General features: G+C 30.4%; 1 protein-coding gene across 1 annotated transcript; it reads left to right on the forward strand.

Annotated features, from left to right (window-relative positions):
• Positions 1-9,101: 9,101 nt before the first annotated feature.
• Positions 9,102-11,173, forward strand: LOC109788137 (putative mitochondrial saccharopine dehydrogenase-like oxidoreductase At5g39410). Its single transcript, XM_083067866.1, has 2 exons — positions 9,102-9,869; positions 10,123-11,173. Exons 1-2 carry the CDS (start codon positions 9,216-9,218, stop codon positions 10,810-10,812), a joined length of 1,344 nt encoding a protein of 447 aa, XP_082923992.1. The 5' UTR covers positions 9,102-9,215; the 3' UTR covers positions 10,813-11,173.
• Positions 11,174-18,643: the final 7,470 nt, after the last annotated feature.

The raw sequence follows: 18,643 nt of genomic DNA on the forward strand, positions 1-18,643 counted from the left end.
ATATATAAAAGTAACAAATTGAGATAATTATATAATACCAATTGATTTTAATATGATATTTTTACTAACAAGAACACTAGATTTTATGCAATAATATTTAATAGACTTCCTAACAAAATTTGTGTATAAGATCTAATACAAGATTTTTGATATTACCAGATTAAAAAAAAACTAATTTTAAATTTAAAAGACTAAAACAAATTCACCTTAAATTTGAGGAACTAAAAATATATTCAAATCATATTAATTTTATTTATTTTCACTTTATTTCTTATAAAAATCTATAAAATCATCTTTTTCTTTTTAGATTATTTCATAAATCAAATATTAGGAGATTAGATATGAGACAAATTTATCTTTCTCATTCCCTTAACTTGAAATTTTGATTGAATTATTTATTTAAATTTAAACTCATTTTAATCAAGACTCAATAATGAGACAAAATTATGTCAACTATATTTATTAAAATGATATATCAATCTTGATGTTGAATAATTGAATTGTAAAATAAAAATATAAACTTAAACTAAAATATATTTTATAATATATATATATATATATATATATATATAATATTAATATGAATATAATATTATATTACACAAAATATTATGTATTAAATAAAAAAAATTTATCAACATACAACTATTTAATAAAACTATTTTTTAAAAGAAGATAAAACATCATATTGAATTAAGATGAATAAAAATATTTTTTAAACTTGTCACATCAATTCAGGTTGTAAAATCTATACCCACCAGAGAAAGAGATGTATCTAACCTAAATAATTTTTTTATTCTTTCCTTATGTATAAAATTGATATACAACTTGTATTTAATTATTTATATGCATTATTCTAAGATATAAATATTTGAATTACATTCCATAATATTTTTCCTTAATTCAAACACTTAATAGAAACAACACATATTTCCCTCCTTATATTTCCAAATTCATCTTTGTTATCTCGTTTGGCAAGTGTACCAAATCGTATACGTAGTTCAATGAAAGTATGAGTATCGTCTCCTAAGGGACTTGCGCAACACTTTGCAATTTCACTTGGTATAATAACTAAGCTGTCGAAAAACAATAAGAGTTTGATTTGCTGCAGTAAATAATGTAAACAAGCAATAACAATTCTTTTTTGTGTTTTGGTAAACACTTAGAGTGCAAAACTTGATTCTAATGCAATATTAATAAATTGTTGGGGTTTGACTTCACTAAACCTTCCTCTCATGCTTATCACTAAGTTCACAATAGTTATTATTTAGAATTTATCAATCACTCTCAAAAGTAACCAACCCTAATCTCTTACAAGTTGGCATCTAAGTTACTAGCTTAAACTATCAATCTCTTGCATAGTTTAACCTAGAAACCAACTTTAAAAACAAGAGCTTAAGAAAGACCAATGGCATTTACTCTATCTCTAGCAATAAGCACCATTAGCTGCTCTATTTCAAGTCAAAGGTTTAAAATCATTTCTCAATCTCTTAAAAACCTTAAGTTCAAGTTAAGGGTGATCAAGCCATAACAAGCATTATGCACAGAAAAAGAGCAATAAAACTGAATAACAACTTAGATTGATAGCTTAGAGTTTACACATGAGAATGGGTTTAGTTACTTCAAACCCCAACAAGGGTGAGTTTAGTTACACATAGACATGTAGAACTCTACAAATGATGAAGAAAGGAAGAAGCTTGATCTTGAAGGTTCCAGAGCTCTCCAGCCGCCACACAAAGTCCAAGAATGATCCTCCTTACTTCTCTCTTCGAAAATCCCACTTTTAGGTCATAAAAGCTTTTGTCTTATGTGAATAATGACATGTCAGCACAATCCACGCTAAGCCTCAGTTCCACGCTCAGCGTGGGAATCAAAATTCTGTTCCAGGGATTCTCTGCCATGCTGAGGCTAAGCGTGGATCTGGGGCTTAGCCTGGGAACTTAAACAAAAATTCCTTCAACTTCAAATTCACCACTTTGTGCTTGACTTCCTTCCTTCTTTCCTAGCTTTCTCCTAAACTACAAAACAACAACCAAATACTTGTAAGTTACCTAAAAACATGATTAAAAAACAAAATGTGATCACCTAACAATTTAGATATGTTTTGAGTTAAAAACAAAGTCTAAAGCAAGGAAAATTGATATAAGTATTTCAAACTAGGCCATAAACTTAATGAAATCATAGCACTTATCAATCTTCCTTCAAATTTTTTTGATAGAAAATATGTAATTTTGATGGACAGGAAATCAATTCCTACTTTCCTATGGTAACTTGATCCTAATGGAGTCTCAATAAATTTATTTCTATCATGAGATGCTACATTCTATGGAAGATTAATGATTAATTTGTTGTAAATCATTAATTGCACATGTTTCTTCAATTCACTCAACAACTCATTCAATAATGATACCAACCAAAGAGTTTGGCAAGTAACACATGATTCAGCAACATATTCATATTTAGCCTCACATGTTGATAAGACAATTACTGATAGAAAATAATACAACACATCATGCATAATAGCTATAGATACAAATTATAGCATGTTTATATGACAATATATAATTTGAAATATCATATTAATGATCTGAGTCCATTAGAGTCACCTCAGGAAAAAAAGGAAATGATCATGAGTTGAAAGTTTTCTGTTCACTTTCTAAGAAATTGAGTAAATGTGTACATTAGCTTAATGAGATAGTCGATATATAACTCTCTAACAACAGTTAAGAACCTCTCAACGGACTATTCATAGTAAATGGTCCAACCCATCATAGGGTCATTTTCATTATAAGGTCTATCAACTAAAGTTCCATAACAGTTGTAATTGACATATAATTGTCAATTAATTATAATTGAATAATATTTTAATGATTATTTAATACTAGTCCAACTATAATTAAAATAATTTAACGATTACAGATTCTTTCTTAAAGCAACAAGAGATTAGTGCATTTAGAAACTTAAAAACATAACCAAATGTACTTCTCCTATCAACGTTGTCCCCACACTAGCTTAATGAGATAGTCAATATATAACTCTCTAGCAACAGTTAAGAACCTTTCAACGGACTATTCATAGTAAATGGTTCAACCTATCATAGGGTCGTTTTCATTATAAGGTCTGTCAACTAAAATTTCATAATAGTTGTAATTGACATATAATTGTCAATTAATTATAATTAAATAATATTTTAATTATTATTTAATACTAATCCAACTATAATTAAAATAATTTAACGATTGCACATTCTTTCTTTAAGCAACAAGAGATTAGTACATTTAGAAACTTAAAAACATAACCAAATGTACTTCTCCTATCAACCTTATCCCCACACTAGCTTAATGAGATAGTCAATATATAACTCTAGCAACAGTTAAGAACCTCTCAATGGACTATTCAAAGTAAATGGTCCAACCCATCATAGGGTCACTTTCATTATAAGGTTTATCAACTAAAATTCCATAACAATTGTAATTGACATATAATTGTCAATTAATTATAATTTAATAATATTTTAATTATTATTTAATACTTGTAAGACTCGAGACTCCCTCTCTTTTCTTCATTTTACTCCTTCCACCCCTAAACTCTTTCATTTTTCTTTGGATTCTCAAAGGTGCTGAGCATTAGGTAGACAAGAAAGCTTCAAAGCTCCGAAGTCAGATTTTTGTTTCCATTTCTCTTTTTCTCCTTCTTCCTCGTACAAGCCGGATTCAATGTTCTTCCTTCCCGAGGTAAGGGAAGCTTGAAATTTACCATTGGTTGTTGCTTGTAGCATGAAAGTGGTGTTGTTTGATGGGTTGGCTGAATGGGTATTAATTTATATAACATTTGAGTTGAAAGGGAGGTGTTGAGCAGAAGGGAGAAAATGTGGTGGTTTGGATCCGATTCTTGTTGCATGTGGGATATGTGATGTTTTCTGAGTTGCATGTTGATGGTAGAGTTGTTTTTCTTACAATTGCATGTGTTGGGTCTCTTTGGATTGTAGGTTTTTAATGGATTTAGGTGAAAAACGATGTGGGAAGCCGGGGAAGGACAGAAAGCTTTGCAATTTGCGCTAGAGCATTGAACCAGCACTGTAACTGTGAGAGAAAACATAGAGGCCGAGACCTGGAGTTGCAACTCGAAGTTAGGCACTGCAGCCCCACAAGAAAATGAAACTGGCAAAGTTGGAGCTGGAGCGCTGCAGCGCCAAGGGTAGATGACCGAATTTGGTCTTGGAGTCTTCATAAAAGTTGTATCCTTGGATGTTAGCTTTCTAATGACACTAGAATCACCCAAAAAGAAGGTCTAGAACTCCAGTTATGACCTTTTTAGTGAGCAAAGGTCAAGCTGTCAGGATTTAGGCTAGTTGTTGCGGTTTTTATATTTTTTAACAAGATAGATGATGGAATTAGGAATTTATGTCTTCATGAGAGTTGTATGAAATCTTCTTATATTTCATATGAGATAAGGATGAGCATGATAGGAGTAGTATAACTTCATATATGCTATTTTATGTGAAGGTTGTCATTTCACAATAAGTGATTTGGTTAAGTTGAAAGTTATTTTGAGTGCTTAGGTTGATTTATGTTATTTGTGTGTGTAAGTGGGCATGATAGATGAGTTGTAAACACATATTATGAGTTGTATTATGTGATGAAAATGTTGTGTTTTGATAATAAATGATAAAATATTGAATAATGATGTTGTTGGTGATGCTTTTGTGATGAAGATGAGATGTAAACGAGATGTATAAGTAGCTATTATGTGTTGTGAATGTTGTAAGTGGTTAGAGATGATTACATATCATGGGTTGATGTGTTGTATGTTGAAAGATGATGTTGTGTAGTATGATGAGGATACTCAGTAGTGAGATGTGAGATGCATGTTGTAGTTGAGTTGTGAAGTTATGTAGTTGTGTAGAGGTGCGAAATGAGTTGAAGAGTTATGCGGTGAGTGAGTTATTGTGATAAATAAAAATATGTTAAATATGTGGTATGTTGTTGAAGTTGTTTATAAGTTGTGTGTTGACTATTTATATGTTGTGAAATATGATGAGATGATCTAGTTAAGAGTTGTGAAGTGCATGATGATAATGTTGCGAGTTGTGAGAAATATGATGTGAAGTGTGTTGAGATGATCCAAAAGTTGTTAGTGGACTGTGTTATTAAGTTGTTAGATGAGAGTTGTATGTTGTTATAAAGTTGTATGTTGTTGTACTATGTGTTGAAAAGATGCTACTTTGTGATGGTTGAGCTGTAAGTTGTGAGTTGAGCTGTTGAGTTGACTGTGTTGTTTAAAGTTGAAATGAGTTGATAGTTGAGCTGAGGAGATGATAACTGTGTTGTTTTGCTATGACGATGAGTTGTTGATCACTAGAACTAGGAGAGATGTTTTCGAAGTTGCTCATTCTATTATGCGGATTGAGATAGTTGTGGTGCTCTAAGAGCCCAATTTGTTGAAAAAACATCCTTGAGAAGTTGTCCCTTGGAGTGGATGATATGTTGTTCTCCTGTAGGACTAAGTTGGTTCCGTGTGTGGGCAAGGTCGAGGTACATGTGTATAAAGAGACCACGGTATAGGGATCAGGTCAAGCTACATCGATTACAAGTAGTCAATTAGAGTAAAGTATGAAGTCGGGAACTTAGTTTCTAACCAAGTATCGAAGGGTTGTAGTATTTGGAGGATAGTCAGTAGGTTAATCTCATAAGTGACTTAATTGAGCTAGCTAATGTCATGGTATGCCTAAACCCAATTGTCATATCCTGACATAGTATTATACTTCCTTGTTTAAGTGGTAAAGTCTGAGAAACTATTATCATGTTGTGAATTTTTATCCAAATTTGTTGTTTACCTAGCTAGCAAGCCCAAAAAGGTTTTGTGTTGTCAGTTCGATAGGACCTAGCTACTTAAATTGCTTACCTGTGTTGTAGGAGATCTCCGAGTTAAAGTACGTGACAACGCATATGTGTTAATGAGTTGATATTGTGATGATATGAGTGTATATGTTGATGTGTTGTGAAGGTGTTGTTTATGTATTGTGTGTTGTATGTTGAACAAGTTAATGATGATGATAGCATTGTTAAATTACCTATGTTGTAAGTTGCTTTTAAATATATGTGTTGTTGAGAGGTGTGTAATATGTGTTGTTTGTTGTTGTGTTGAATATGGTGACTATTATGATGAGTTGTATAGTAGTTTGTGTTACATATTTTAAACATATGTGTGGATTTGTTGATACTATGTTGATTAGTGTTGATGTGTTGAATTAAGTTGAAATGATGTTGAGATGTGTAGTATATGTGTTGTTTGTTACTTGTGTTGGATGTGAAGATGATTATATAGTTGTTGTATTGCATATTTAATTATTATGAGTTGTTTATTTTCTCTAGCTTACCCTTGCATGTTTCCATGTGGTGACTGCGATGATTATACGATGTATGGGAGTAGGGTAGGGATAAGCTAGGAGATAGCTGCTAAAGGCCACATGAGGTGCTTAGAGTGGATGTTCCTTTTATAGGCTATCTTATATTAGCATATTTTGCTATTTATAGTTGGATGTTTTTAGTTGCTTGCTTAGTAACTTGTGTTGTAAATATTTTTATTATACTATTTAATATATATTCAAGTAGTGTGTTGTGTTATCCTGTAGTGTAACGGTCATGGCAGGTCATTACAATGCTAATCCAACTATAATTAAAATAATTTAACGATTGCACATTCTTTCTTTAAGCAACAAGAGATTAGTGCATTTAGAAACTTAAAAACATAATCAAATGTACTTCTCCTATCAACCTTGTTCCCACACTAATTTTAGTTAGAACAACCCACAAGCATATTTCCTTGATATTGCTCCTTGTTTGGAAACAAAACTCCATACTCCAAAGTTCCTTATAGGTATCTCATAATCCTTTTTGCAACATGCAAATGAGATTTCGTTGGATCATCCATGAATTGTTGCACAAATAGCTTAAATACCTTACAACATGTTTTAATAGAGTACCATCAAAACTCTCTTTATTGCCTTTCTCAAGTTTTACATTTGCTTCCATAGGTTACAATTTCAAGCCTAAAAAATAGCTAAGCCCTTCCATGTTAATCATTTCAGACTAAGATCATACACCATCTCCTCCTTTCCTTTTATCAGAAACATGAGTGGTCATGTGTGCAAATACGAAAATGTATAACATAAATGTTAAAACTAGATCGAACCAACCAAATTTTACTTGAAAAGTCAACAACCTAGTGAGCTGATCTAGATTAGAAACTGGTTTTAAAATAATAAATTTTTAAATTGAATTGTATTGGTACTAAAGAAGGACTCAAACCTTGTCCCCCACTAGTAAGAAAAAACTCACCACTAGGCTAGTTATCAATTTGATGTCATTTCTTACAAATTTATTATACATATACAATTTTATTAAATAATAAAAATTATAACTAAGCTCTTTGTTTCCAAGCACATTCCAAACCTTATCCCTCCATAATAAAATAAAACACACGTCATTATACTAAACAACCACTACATGTTATATTTTACATATACATTTTATTTTTATATTAAATTTTGTTAACTATATTAATTTTTTAAAAGAAACCATTTTTACTAGTTTAATAAATGACTTTTTTAATTCAACCTTTAAACCATCAAACTACTGTCTAGACCAATTTGATTTTTATAATACTGATTTGAAGCCTATTGTAATGTTACAAAGCTATCTTTAAGACAAGAATTATTTTTCATGTATATACTTTATTTTAACCATTCATAATTCATATCTTTGATTGATGTGATTTGAATTTTTAACGATACATATCTCATGCTTAGTACTATTTGACTTGATACCTGAAACAATACTAGACAACCTTTTTTTTTTATAATAGATTTAGTATAAGTTTTGATACCATTTTAGAATATTTTGTGCATTAGGAGTATCCTTGATCAATAATGGAAAACTAATTCCTCTTGAGAGGTAGCATTTTGGCATTTTGTTTCTTTAAACAAAAATTTCTTTAGAAAATCAAACCCTTGTTAGCAAAATGTTTAAAGACCTAACTATTTACGAACTCATGGATTTTGTTGATATAAAATAATACTTTTGGTCTGAATCATAAGCAACAAATCGATTTTTTTATCCTTAATTATAAACAACAATCATTAGTTTTTAAAATTACTCCCTCTATTTTTTTTCATAGTCGTTTTGATATTATTTTTTTTGTTCTGTTTTCATTGTCACTTTTCTAAAATTAATTATTTATTAAATTTTTTTTCATTTTTACCCTTGATAATTAATGTGTGTTTACTGAAAATGTGTTTATTCATTTTCAATGTACCTATTTCTTCACCAACCACCTAAAGGGTATAATAGGAACATAAGTAATAAATACTTTTAAAAACTAAAATATCAATCATTTCCTTAATTCTTGTGCATAAATCTTAAACGTCAAACTAAAAAAAATGGAGGAAGTATTTTGAGTTAAATTTGTTTTATACCTTTCAGTTAACTCAATTTCCTATATATTCACTTATAATTAACATTAACTATATCAACCACCTAAAATAAATAATATATTTGAAATAAAATTTAAATTTATGATATTATTAATTAAAAATAATTATATTAATTATTTTTTAAAATTTTATTAATTTGTTCTCTATTACTTATAATTAGGACCATAGGTAATACCATAAATTAATGAGTCAAATAAAATTACATTAATATCTTCCAAAATTTTATAAAATTACATAAAATTAATAATCAAATAAAGTTAATAATCAAAGACTAATATATATTTATAGGACGAGATTCTCTTATGCTTTTTTAAACAATTATAAGATGGTCAGATTGAAATGTTTTTGAAATAATCAAGTAAAGTGAATGTGATGTATAAATAATGAAATATTTTTAAACAATTAAAGGAGGTGAGTTGTGATAAAAAGAAAAAGATGTCACTGGAATTCAAAGTTCAAAAAAATTGATAAATAACATTAACAAATGCTAAGAAGTAAGAACACATTTTTTGAGAAAACACTATCTTGAATTAGTTGACATTTATAAATCTTATATCCTATTAAATGAATTCCTTTTTTATTTTTATAATTAAAAAGAAAAACTTAAACTAATAAAAAAATGTATTGAGAAAAGTTTGTTAAAGAAAGTGTTAGTAGCATACAATCACATCTCAATAGAAAAGCAGCATAGAAAGAAAGAGTAAGGTAAGTGAGAAGGAAAATGATGGAAGTGGCATCAACGAAGCCAAAGTTCGACATCGTCATCTTCGGTGCTTCAGGTTTCACCGGCAAACACGTCCTCAGAGAAGCCCTCAAATTCCTCCCCTCTCTCAATTTCAACTCCCTCGCCATAGCGGGCCGCGACCCATCCAAATTGGCCCAAACCCTCAAATGGGCGGCCCACCCCAACCCCCCGCCGGAACTCCCCATCTTCGCCGCCGACACCGCCGACACACCCTCCCTCCGCGCGCTCTGCGCTCGGGCGCGCCTCCTCCTCAGCTGCGTCGGCCCCTTCCGCCGCCACGGCGCGGCGGTGGCGGCGGCGTGCGCGGAGAGCGGCTGCGACTACCTGGACATCACCGGCGAGACCGAGTTCATGGAGCGCGTGGAGCGCGAGCACCACGCGCGGGCGGTGGCGAGTGGCGCCTTGTTGGTCTCCGCGTGCGGGTTCGACTCCGTTCCCGCCGAGATGGGCTTTCTGTTTCACTCGAGGCAGTGGGTGGGCCCGGCCCGGCCCAACAGGGTGGAGGCTTACTTGGGCTTGGAGTCGGAGAGGAGGATCGTGGGAAACTTCGGGACGTTTGAGTCTGCGGTTATGGCTGTGAAGGATTTGAAGGAGATGGGACAATCTAGAATCGATAGAGTGAAACCTAAGGTATCATTATACATCAAATTGGGTTTATAATCCTAAAATTAGGTTTCATAAATATTATTTCATCTATATACACTTTGGAAAAAAATATTGTAGGATAAATCATATCTTTTAAATTATTTTATTTTATTTTTATTTCATTAAATAAAAAATTAACATGATACTCTTAAGAGATAAGATTAGTTCTCGGTGTAAAAAAATTTTGTTAGTATTCTATATGATTTTGCCAAATTTTATTATTCACGTATGGTTGCAGATTCCTGGGCCCCCACCTAAAGGGGAAATAATAGAACACCAGAAGAAAATTGGTCTTTGGGGGGTAACACTACCTTCAGCAGATGCAACTCTTGTTGGAAGAACACTTTCAATTGTAACTGAATCCCCTGATGGTCTTCCTGGGGTGAATGAGAGTGCTGAGATGGTTGAAAAAAGGAAAGCCTTTTGGGCATCTGTGAAGCCAGCTCATTTTGGTGTGAAATTAGGCTCAAAATCTTTGTTGCACATGTTTGGGTTTATTTTTATTGGAATGATCATTGGTCTTTTAGGAAGAACCTCTTTTGGAAGATGGCTTCTTTTGAGATATCCTTCGATTTTTACCCTTGGTGGGTTCAGTAAGAATGGCCCTTCTGAAGAGGAGATCGCGAGTGCTTCGTTCAAGATGTGGTTTGTTGGACGTGGTTTCAGCGATGAGAGTCTTGCGGCGCAGGGGAACACAAAACCTGACATGGAAATTATAACGAGAGTAATGGGACCTGAAATGGGTTATGTGACCACCCCGATTATTCTGGTTCAGTGTGCTCTCGTTCTTCTCAGCCAGAGAAACAATCTACCAAAGGGAGGAGTTTACCCTCCAGGGATTGTATTTGGTGCAACTGATCTCCAGGAAAGACTTCAACAAAATGGAATATCCTTTGATGTCATCTCCAAAAGCTCGCTTTCTTCTTGACTCAGCAGTTTTGACTGGAAGAGAAGAAAAAATGACTGATCAGAATGCAAAATATAATAAAGTAATGAGAGAATTTTTTTTTTATGTTTCTACATGTTGTAAGGATACTACAGTCATATTAACACATGGCTTGATCTCACCAGCTGGATCATCAACTGACAACATTTGTTCTGGTGGATTTGTCAGACATCATAGTGACTGACTTCATTGTCTGTGGAGATCATAAATAGAAATTGTTTAATAGTGGCAGATAGCTAGTAGACACCTAATTGAGTTTTGGAAATGGAGAGTTGCAACTTTGCTTTCCTCTTATAGCCTTGTGAAATGGGCAATGCCAAGTATGAAACTGATTTTTTAGTTATTCATTTGGATCAGTAGGAAAGATTGGTATGTTTGAATGCTGCTGGTCTGAAGTATGATATTTTTTTGGCATGCAGTAGTAACTTTGGAACAAAACAGATGGTTAGTTTGGTGGCTTGTATCGCTGTGAAAGAAACAACGATATAAAGTGACAATAACCTAATAAAACTTTGCACCTACTGAAGAAAGATTACAAAAATCCTAGAGCTATTATTATGAATGAAGATATTGATTTAGTTATAAATGGAGAGTTGAGTCTGAAAAATGGCTCACCGTATTGAATTCTAGTGCAGGTTTTCTGAAATGGGTAACAGAATAAATGGTAGAGTGTGCTAATTCTCTCTAATCATTAAGAAATACAATAATGGAAGAGCTACAATTACGGTGTTAATTTTCTTAGTTGTAGAGTGTATGATTGAAGACACTATTATTTTTTTTAAAAAAAAATAATACATTAGTCCCTTAAGTTACAAGTAATAGTTATTTAACTCCTTCAGAATATAAAAATGTTATTTTAATGAAATCGACAAAATTCAATGATTTAAATCTTTATAATTAGGATTGCAAGTAGTAAGATGAATGTCGTTTAAGCTGAAATGATAATTAAATAATTTGAGACTAAAATAATACTTTTTTATAAATTAAGAGATAATATTAGTCAAAATTTAAGTAGGAAGGTTGAGAAGATCTTAGATCTAACTGTCCAGATCCTGGCACTACCTAGGGTTGTGATTCATCTTTTTGTCATTGATGAGATTCCTAATTCCATGTTTGTTGATGGATGTCAGATATAAAGTGTCGGCAAAAAGAAGAAAGCATTAAATGCTTCTCACACGTTTCCTGTTATTTGCATGGCAGCAGTCCAAAACATTATCCCACCAAATTACTTGAGTCAGAATAATCTCACAAATAACTCAAATATCTCAAGTTGATTTAGGTGGGGAATTCTACCCAACTATTTCTAAAAAAATAAAAAATAAAAAAATCCGTAAAATTCAATCAATGATGTAACAATATTCTCAATGGAATTGTGTTGTTTTTAGAAATTTATCCGTAAAATTCAATGATGCAGCAATATTCTCAATATTATGTGTATTTTAATATTATAAAAACATCTTTGATATTTGAATTTATTTTGTGTTTTTAATGTACTTTCTTTTATGGACTTTTCATTTTGCGTTTTTAATATATTTTTTTATATAGAATTTTTATATCATAGGATATAAAAACTTATTTCTATTTTTTTTAATAAAAAATACTTAACTTAAGTTCTTAATTGCTTTTTCGTGGGTTTTACAATGAATTTTTTTCCCCCTGCAAGATTTGTCTCTTTGTCAATTCTTATGTGAGAACCAGTTCTATATGTGACAGTCAAATCATTGCACTCTAATCATGAAAAAAATAAATAACAATGAGTCCTTATATTAAGAACTCATAAAAAGTTCTGATTGAAAATGGTCTAATATTAATAATTTAACATTTATAAAATTTTATTATTTTAATTTATTCTTATTTAATATAATAATGTTTATTATTAAGAATAAAGTATTTATGAATCTAATTAAGTTTTAATGCATGGATAAAAATAATTAAGTTTTAATTTATATATTTTATTTATATTTGAAAATAACTATGCAATGTTCGTTTAATTTTTTTATTTAGAAAAATTATTTCATTTAAAAAAATACTTGTAAAATGTGTGGAAAACTTGTTAATTTAATATATCGAGATTGATAGAATATTTATTTTCACATGAGTATGAAGCATGACATTTAAGTTTAAAACTTAGTTATTCTTGAAGAATTTACATTTACGATTATTATGCTAAATGATCATGCTCTTAATATTATTAATATATTTGGATAATTTAAAAATGATTTTTCATTTCAGTTATAGCAATTATTTTAGTTAATATCATTTAATTTATTTTATACTTAAAGTACAAGTAGCAAATATAAACATGAATATATAAATTCCTAGTGAATAGCAAAAATGGATACGAATATATAAATTCCTAACGAGTACGAACATATGAACAAAGATGATAATTAAAGTTTCTATATGCATAAATACAAAATTGAATACAAATATAAAATATGCAATCATGAACATATATACAATGATGTTCTCGGTGTAGTTTAATTCAGTTTTCGGCCTAATACTTAGAGTGTAGATTAGTTTGATTTTTAATTTAAAAATTCACATGAATCAAATAAAGAAATAAGTATAATATATTTTTGGTCTATATCGACAGTAAGATTTCACATTGTTTATAACGTCTAAATATATGTATAAAATAAAATATTACTATTAAATAATTATATATACAATGAGAATATACTACAAAAAAAAAATCCCATATTATATACATAACTAAAAATATGACATAATATCCTATACAACAACTAGGTAGTCAAATTTTATCAATCAACTAAATAAAATATCAACTCTCCTCCTGAGTCTCAATCAAAAAGAAGTTCACCCAGTCCAGCAGAACACCTAATCCTGATCTACTCGCATACCAAGGTATGGTCATCATAGCCCCAACCACAAAGGGAAAACATGTTAGGGTAAACTCACAACAATAATCATAAAAAACAGCGTCAACATATAATAAACAACAATAAAATTCAACTTGCAACTTGAAGCAACAACAACACATACAACAATAGGTATACAACACCATCTAATAGCAATAACATTTTCAACAAATCGTACTTTACTCAAATTGGTCGCTTATAATCGGTATAGCTCAACCGGGCTCTTATACCGTGGTCTTCATACATGTGTGCCTCGACCTTGCCCACACACAGGACCAACTAAGTCCTAGAGGAGAACAACACATCATCCACTTTAAGGGACAACTTTCCAAGGATGATTTTTCAACAAACTAGACTCTCAAAGCACCACAATTATCTCAACCTCCACAATGGGATGAGTAACTTCGAAAACTTCTCATCTAGTCCTAGTGATCAACAACTCATCATCACAACACAACCACACAATTTTTTTTTATCACAATAGCTCAACTATCAACTTATTCATATAACATTATATGCAACTTGAATGCAACATCAACTAATGCGTCGTCACGTATATACAACTAGAAGATCTCCAACAACTGAGGTTATGCAATCTAGGTGGCATAAACCCTACCGAATCCAGCGTTAGACCTATCTCAGTCAGGTCAAGTATAGGACATCGTTAGGAACTCCGAAGAGAACCAGGTATAAACAATAATAGTTGATTACTCAAGTGTGCTACTCAGACTCGGAGGTCCAGTACTACTGTCAAGGTAGAAGAGTTTAGGTATGGGCCTACCACGACTTTGGCTTGCATCACCAATCCGCATATGGAGTTAGCCCACCCACTACCCTCTAAGTACCACACACCCTCTAGTACCTAGTCAAAGACTATATCTTTAACTAGATACATTATTCAAATTAGTCATTCAACCATAACATGGATCGACTACATTCATGTCGCCCACACAGTACTAAGGGATTCAACTTAAAAAAAAAAAAACTTTTAACTTATCACCTCAGTACTATGTATCTCAACATAGGACATATATCTTCACCATATGTCCCCAACTTTACAACTTTACAACTTTACAACAATAAGCATCTTTACAACAATATGCATCATAATATCAACTTGAATAAACAACTTGAGAAACTATAGTTACACAATATCAACTTTACGACTTCACAACTATAGACATCCTTCATTCAGCTTTACAACAATAGTTATCTTGATAAGTTTAAACCAACTCAATGCAACTTAATAACTTTACAACAATAAACTACTTCAACTTATACATCTCAACTTATTAATAATTCAACAATAGACAACATGTAAACAACTTAGTTTCATCAAATACACAACATATAAACAACTTAAGCCAACAAGTACTCAACTCATCTTCATTAGGAAACTTAGCAACTTTACAACCTTATAAACAAATTCAATAGTATTAATCATCTTTCATAAACGATTGAAACAAATTTACAACATAAACAACTTATATCACAATATCATCAACAATATCATCTATCCGACATATAATAGATCAACACAGAACTCGTAAACAACTTCAACAACATACAACATATTCAACACATAATGCAACTCAACCAACATGTTTAAAAATTCATCTATCATGCCAACTTACACAAATAAACAAGATAAATCAACTTAAGCACCCAAAACAACTTTCAACTTAACCAAATCACTTTTTGTGAAATGGAATCCTTCACTTAAAACAACATATATGAAGTTATACTACTCCTATCCTACTTATCCTTATCTCATATAAAAGATAAGAAGATTTCCTACAATTCTTATGAAAACATCAAGTCCTAATTCCATCATCTACCTTGTTAAAAAATGTAAAAACCGCAATAGATAGCCTTAATCCTGATAGCTTGACCTTTACTCACTAAAAACGTCATAAATGGAGTTATAAATCTCCTTTTTGGGTGATTCCAGCACCATTGGAAAGCTAACATCCAAGGATAAAACTTTCATGAAGACAACAAAGTCTAATTCAAAAAGCACCAAACCGCTCAATGCCTCCCAAAGTGCTCAGCACTTTGCCTCCAAGGATCCTCCCTGTCACGTGGCCTCCAAAGGGCTCAGCCGTTTGAAAGGCATCCAACCCTTTAAAATGGCTCAGTCCTTTGATTCTAGAGATCCCCCTCTGTCACGCGACCCTCCAAGGGCTCGACCCTTTAAAATGGATCAACTATTTGATGATAGAGGGCATCATGTTCTTCACCATTTTTGAACTACAACCTGCACTCAGAAAATTCCCAACACATGCAACCACCTCCAAACACTTGCAACTATATCAAACAGCTAAAAGCAACTCAGAACAACAAAATGTAACTATATGATCATCACAAACACTTTTCAATTGCATCCCAAAACCCATTTTAACTTCAATTTGCACCCAACAACTCAACTATTTCAAGGAAAAACAAATGCATGAAGCTTCCCTAACCTCGGAGGAAGGAGAATCCGACTCTGAGCTAAAGAGAAAGGAGAAGAAGAAGTGGTCGCACTACTCCAGGATTGAGGAATAACTACAAAACTTCAATGAATTCCTTGCACTCCTAAGGTTCAACAACTTGCAAATAAGACCAACAATGTATTAATTTCGGCTAAAGAGTGAAGAGTGAAGGAAAGAAGGAGCTTTAGTCCATTTGAGGTTCAAAGAGGAAGAAGGAATGGAGAAAAGGAAGGAAGAAATGAGAGGAAGGAGCAACACATGCAGGTCTTATAATGGTCAAATAAAGAAATTAAGTATAATGTGTTTTGGTTTGAATTAAATGTAGACGTTTGTTAAATATATTTTCGTTGATTAATAATATATTTTTTTATATTTTTTTTCAAATTCCTTTCAATTTTACTCTTTTAGAAAATACTTTTTGATGGTATAACTTTATTCTTTTAAAAAGTATTTTTCAAAAGTATCTTAAAAAAAACTCTTAGAAAAGTAAAAATATTCTATCAAAAAATACTTTTTAAAAGTAAAAAATATATTTTCGAAAAATAATTTTTAAAATAATATACTTATTCTCCTGGAAAGTAATTTTCAAAAGTATAGTTCTACTTTTTAAAAAAATACTTTTCGAAATTATCTTATAAATCATACTTCTAGAAGAGTAAATATATTGCTTCTAAAAGTACTATTCAAAGATATATTTTAAGAATTACAAAACACAATTTTATAAATTAATTTTTTATGATAATAAAAAAAATATTATTTATAATCGATCATTCATTATAAAATTAACAGAACATACATTTTAAAATGACACTTTCAAAAAATCTATTTATCCAATATTGAATATATGGGAAAAATTAGGGTGCACAAAATGATAAAGTTAAAAATGCAAAAAAAAAAAATAAAAGAAGAATTATTTAAAGAATGATAAAGATGAGCGATGAGTATTTTGATTGCTAACGAAAAAAAATATGAAAGAGTGAAATAAAAAAATCAACAAATAATGATTAGAGAAGGGATAAAATAGCAAAAGAAAAAGAAAATAAAAAGTGAACGAGTGAAGAAGATAATTTTTTAAGTTATTTTTTTTCAAAAAGGAATAAATTAGAAAGTTATTTAAAAAATTCTTTTAGAGAAAAAGTAAAGAAAAGAGATATGTTAATTAAAAATGAGACATGAATATATCATTTGTCTTAAATGTATTATGAAACCACTCTTCTGCAATTTAATTTGGTTAATTTTTCATAATTTTAAATATCTACTATTATGTATTAGAAAGAATTATCAATTCAATGTGATGCATAACATTGCTTAAATTTTGGTTGATAAAGTCATTTGTAACTTTAACCTCTGGTTTACACGCACCAAATTTTATAAATGAATAACTAGAACATAAAAGAACAAATATTGAATCATAACTACGACATACAAATTAAAATAGTTAATAAACTTGAAAATAGGCATTAAACTTATAGTAAAACAGTAATATGTTATCATACAAATTATTTGGTGTCAGGCATTAAAATTAGACTTAAATATATTTTTAGTTCTTTAAATTTAAGATAAATTTATTTTTATTCTTTAAATTTAAAATTGTTATTTTTAATCTTTATAATTTTAAAAAAAAAATTAGTCCTTATATTCAAATTTTGATAAGAAATTTATCAATTATTATTGCATAAAATCTACCTATTGGTGTCCTTGTTAGTGAAAAAATCACATTAAATCCGATTAATATTGTATAACTGTTTTAATTTATCACTTTTAGATATGTTATTGGTGATTTAAAGGATAAAAATAGAATTTTTAAAAATTATAGAAATTAAAAATAATTTTAAATTTGAGAGACCAAAAATAAATTTATCATATATTTAAGGGATTAAAAATATACTTAAGTCTTAAAATTAAATTAAAACAATACATATTATTTACTGTGAGATTTTTAACTATTAAAATAAACAATACTTTTTGCCAAAATATAGATTTATTTGTTAGTATACATTAATTTAATTACATTTTACAAGGCAAATCATATTTATATATAATTAGTGGTTTAGTTTGAGTTAGATTCATATTCTCAAATCATAAACTAAACTGAGTTGTGCTATTAAAAAAAAAGAAGAAACTTACATGTAATTTTTGTTTTTATTTTTCATCCTTATAAATTATTATTATTTTTAATCATTCCCGTAAAATATTTCATTTTTTGTTCTTGTCGTGAAAATTCGTTAAAAAAATATTAACTTAATGATTTGATCACAAGTTACGTTAATAAAAGGTAATTTTATCATGAGTAAAATCAATGTAATGTGATTTCATTAGTGTCATATTATCATGTGTTACATCAAATGATGTCACATCTTTACATGCCATGTCAACAGCATAAGAGAGAGACCAAAAATGAAAGAAAAATTTTATTAAAAGAAATGATCTTAAAAAGATGAAAAATGGAAGAAAATT

The sequence above is a fragment of the Cajanus cajan genome, chromosome 2 (assembly GCF_000230855.2).
Source record: "Cajanus cajan strain Asha chromosome 2, NIPB_CcT2T_4, whole genome shotgun sequence".
In the NCBI taxonomy this organism is placed as follows: domain Eukaryota; kingdom Viridiplantae; phylum Streptophyta; class Magnoliopsida; order Fabales; family Fabaceae; genus Cajanus; species Cajanus cajan.

Coding starts and splice junctions, on each gene's coding strand:
- LOC109788137 (XM_083067866.1), top strand. CDS start 9,216: ATGATGGAAGTGGCATCAACGAAGCCAAAGTTCGACATCGTCATCTTC. Junction 9,870..10,122: donor TCGATAGAGTGAAACCTAAG/GTATCATTATAC, acceptor GTATGGTTGCAG/ATTCCTGGGCCCCCACCTAA.